This window comes from Nerophis lumbriciformis, linkage group LG15 (assembly GCF_033978685.3).
Source record: "Nerophis lumbriciformis linkage group LG15, RoL_Nlum_v2.1, whole genome shotgun sequence".
In the NCBI taxonomy this organism is placed as follows: domain Eukaryota; kingdom Metazoa; phylum Chordata; class Actinopteri; order Syngnathiformes; family Syngnathidae; genus Nerophis; species Nerophis lumbriciformis.
The window spans coordinates 46,045,755-46,049,750 of NC_084562.2; the positions used below are offsets into that span (position 1 = coordinate 46,045,755).

The following is a 3,996-nucleotide window of genomic DNA, read 5'->3' on the forward strand; positions in this document are numbered from 1 at the left end:
ATATATATATATATTTATTTTAATATATATATATTTATTTATTTATTTTAATATATATATATATATATATATATATATATATATATATATATATATATATATATATATTTATTTTATTTTATTTTTTTATTTTTTTTAATTAAAAAACAATGTTTTTGCGTGTGTGAAACTTGAACCATGTTGTTTAGTTTGCAGAGATTATTTTCTCCTAAATTGTGCTGTGGAAAAGTAGACTAGAGAGTCCATTATGTGTGGCTGTATCACTTACACGCAGCAGACAGCAAATAAAGGATTGGTTTCGTGTTACGTTGTTTAAATACAAGGTTCAAGTACACACGGGGGTCAGTGTAAATATCACCATTGCTCTCTTCCCCTTTCTTCCTTTTCCTTCATTCATTCAATCATCGTGTGGCAAAGGCTCGTCACAACATAAGTGCTACTAGAGACATCATCATAGGAATAGTCATATTCAAGTGGGCTTAACGAGGAGTGGAAATGTTCTGACTGATGGATTGGTTCCTCCCTAGAAGCTCACGACGCCCTTCACCATTTCTCCTGCAAGATGTTGACCCCTCGCCAGTGTAGTGGAGCCTGCACCACCTTTAAACCCCCGCTGCTGCCTCCTTAAAGTGCAACACACACACACACACACACACATGCACACACACACTTTCACCAGGAGTGTCCAAACTTTTTGTTGGCCGCATATTGAAAAATGACCGGATAATCCATTTTGTACATTAACGATGCTGAAACCAATCTACTGTAGGCCAATATTTGTAAAACTATCTGAACTTACTTTGTCTTTTAGGTGGCACTTCATACATCTCGTTAATAATGAAGTCATTCCAGTTTTCAGGATGTGGGCCAATAAAAGAAAATGGACCCTGTTCTGAGTAGCTTTAATGGCGCCCAAACAGCAACACGTGCAGCTCGCCACAATATGAATAATTTTTCCCCCTCAACCTTCGGGCGCCCTGTAACAACACATTGGTGCATTATGTAATAATGTCATGCATTTTCACCTCACTGTGTACATAATAACGCTGCATTTGGGATTAATCTAGCGCAGTGTTTTTCAACCTTTTTTGAGCCAAGGCACATTTTTTGCGTTGAAAAAATCCGGAGGCACACCAACAGCAGAAATCATCATATTTTAGTGGCTTTTTCTCTTGTTTTGGTATTTTCCTGTCGCAGTTTCATGTCTTCCTTTGAGCGATATTTCCCGCGTCTACTTTGTTTTCGCAATCAAGGATATTTCACTTGTTTTTATCCTTCTTTGTGGGGACAATGTTGATTGTCATGTCATGTTCGGATGTACTTTGTGGACGTCGTCTTTGCTCCACAGTAAGTCTTTGCTGTCGTCCAGCATTCTGTTTTTGTTTACTTGGTAGCCAGTTCAGTCTTAGTTTCGTTCTGCATAGCCTTCCCTAAACTTCAATGCCTTTTCTTAAGAGTACTCACCTTTTGTTTATTTTTGGTTTAAGCATTAGATACCTTTTTACCTGGACACTGCCTCCCGCTGTTCCCGACATCTACAAAGCAATTAGCTACCGGCTGCCACCTACTGACATGGAAGAGTATTACACGGTTACTCTGCCGAGCTCTAGACAGCACAGACACTCAACAACAACACATAGTTTGCAGACTATAATTACTGGTTTGCAAAAAATATTTTTAACCCAAATAGGTGAAATTAGATAATCTCCCACGGCACACCAGACTGTATCTCACGGCACACTGGTGTGCCGCAGCACAGTGGTTGAAAAACACTGATCTAGCGCATTTTGTAATCAAATGATTGAATAACTTAAGTATTGCAAAAGTTATTACAAAATGTGGGTGCTGCTCTTTTTTAACGTGATAAACCATTGAAATTGATGCCTTAATCAGAAAAAAAAAACTATCCCTACACCACAAAACATTTACTCTTTATGCAAATGCATCTTAAGAATCCAGTAGGAAATACATTCATTCAATGTAACTTTATTGATTATAAAGGATAATGGATTATAAATTACATAAATGATCTATTACTGACATGAAAATGTTGGAAGACATACGCTCATGCAATATGGATTATGTTATGATAACACCATTATATACTGATACTAAGAATAACAAATACAATTATGAAACAGAAAAAAATACATTTATTCTACCAATGACCAATTGTTTTTTTTCTTCTTTTTTTTAAATGATGAACATATAAATATTGATGCGTTGCGTTGCTGTGTTAGATTTTCTGAATAAGGCATTCATTTACATGGTTTTATAAATAAAGCACACAATTGTTACAAAAAAAAGTGCAGCTCCTGTAGTTTGTAATATATAAGGTATTCTGTACCAAGTTATTACAAAATCACCCAATTACATAACGTGGTGACATTTTTTAAAATTATTTTTTACATTATTACTCACGCAGCCAAAGGATTTTCTGTTTAATCCGATTAATAATGATTAATCACAGAATTTTTTACTCAGTGGTTTCATTTTAAATGAACTTCAAAAAGACCCCAATATTTGGAGACAAAGAACATTTTATTGTCAATGTCTTTACACAAAACATTTTCGTCCATCCATCCATCCATCTTCTTCCGCTTATCCGAGGTCGGGTCGCGGGGGCAGCAGCTTAAGCAGGGAAGCTCAGACTTCCCTCTCCCCAGCCACTTCGTCTAGCTCCTCCCGGGGGATCCCGAGGCGTTCCCAGGCCAGCCGGGAGAGATAGTCTTCCCAGCGTGTCCTGGGTCTTCCCCGTGGCCTCCAACCGGTCGGACGTGCCCGAAACACCTTCCTAGGGAGGCGCTCGGATGGCATCCTGACCAGATGCCTGAACCACCTCATCTGGCTCCTTTCGAACATTTTCATAATTTTCATATTTATTTGCTCAAAACTGTTTATCTAAAGTCCCATCTGGGTTTATTTTGAAGCTAAATTTGCCAGAAGGAACACCAGTCGGTCTCCTCACTACTCCATTTTTGCACGGACGTGTGCGTCCACCTGATCACTGACCGCATCACAACACACCTTTTAGGTAGCCATCCGCGGTTAAGGTAAACGAGCATGTGCGGTTACGATAAAATACGTGATAATCTGCAAATATACACGATAAACGCGATATTTTTTTTGTTAATAATCGCCTGAGTTAACTCTTTATTTTCTATTACATAATGCACCATTATTACATAATGCATTGTTACAGGCCCATCTGGAAACTGCCCGTGTGCCCCATGGCCATAAGTGTGCCGCACTTTGGACACCCCTGGTGTAGAAGGTGATCGTATTACTCGAGTACACTCACTAACAAATGTTTTTATTACTTTAAGTTACGAATCAGATGTCATGAGAAAAGCTCTTACCAAGAAGTCACCTGCTATTTAACTATTCTGAAAAGAAAAGGGGGTTAAAAAAAATAAAAAATCCCTATATACAATATATTGACGTGACAATGTGCAATGGCATGTATGTTTATTATTATTATTATTATCATAAGTTGTCATTATTTAGCTTTTGTTATCTTAATTTATCTTTCAGATGATTTGTACCACCGTTCTGTGTTGTAAAGCACTTTAAAAAAAAAGAAGGGAAAAAAAAAGGGCAACATTTCTGCTTTGGTCGTCCTAATAAATACCAAATGTTTGTGGGAAAGAAGGCTGTTCATGTTTTAAAAGCACTTACTTCAGCCGTCATGTATGTTTGAGGTCATGCAATAAAAGATTTTCTCTCACATTTTGTCCACTTATCTTTACATGTGAGGTAACCTTAAAAACCTATATATTCAAATATGTCAAGGTCTTTGTTGAGGAGGTGAATGGACTGAGTGTGACATCTACTGGCGCCTCATATTTCCTTGTATTGTATTTGAGCTGCACATGATGGGACTGATCATGTTTGACATGGTGTCAGGGGAGCAGGCTGATCTAATAGGGAGATCTAATTCTTCTGATGGGAGTGCTAATAGATATTGATCGCACGCCTCATGCGTCCATTGTGAGG

At 37.8% G+C, this 3,996-nt stretch overlaps 1 protein-coding gene across 4 annotated transcripts in view; it reads left to right on the plus strand.

The window, feature by feature from the left end:
* Window positions 1-3,418, plus strand: part of LOC133616151 (SKI family transcriptional corepressor 1 homolog-B-like) — a 24,065-nt gene extending 20,647 nt beyond the window's left edge. For 3 of the 4 annotated variants that reach the window (XM_061975279.1, XM_061975282.1, XM_061975280.1), the window contains one exon: window positions 528-3,418. In XM_061975279.1, coding sequence (XP_061831263.1) covers window positions 528-628 — 101 coding nt within the window. In that variant the 3' untranslated portion in view covers window positions 629-3,418. The remainder of the gene's footprint in view (window positions 1-527) is intronic. The other variant, XM_061975281.1, reaches the window with a different exon arrangement.
* Window positions 3,419-3,996: the final 578 nt, after the last annotated feature.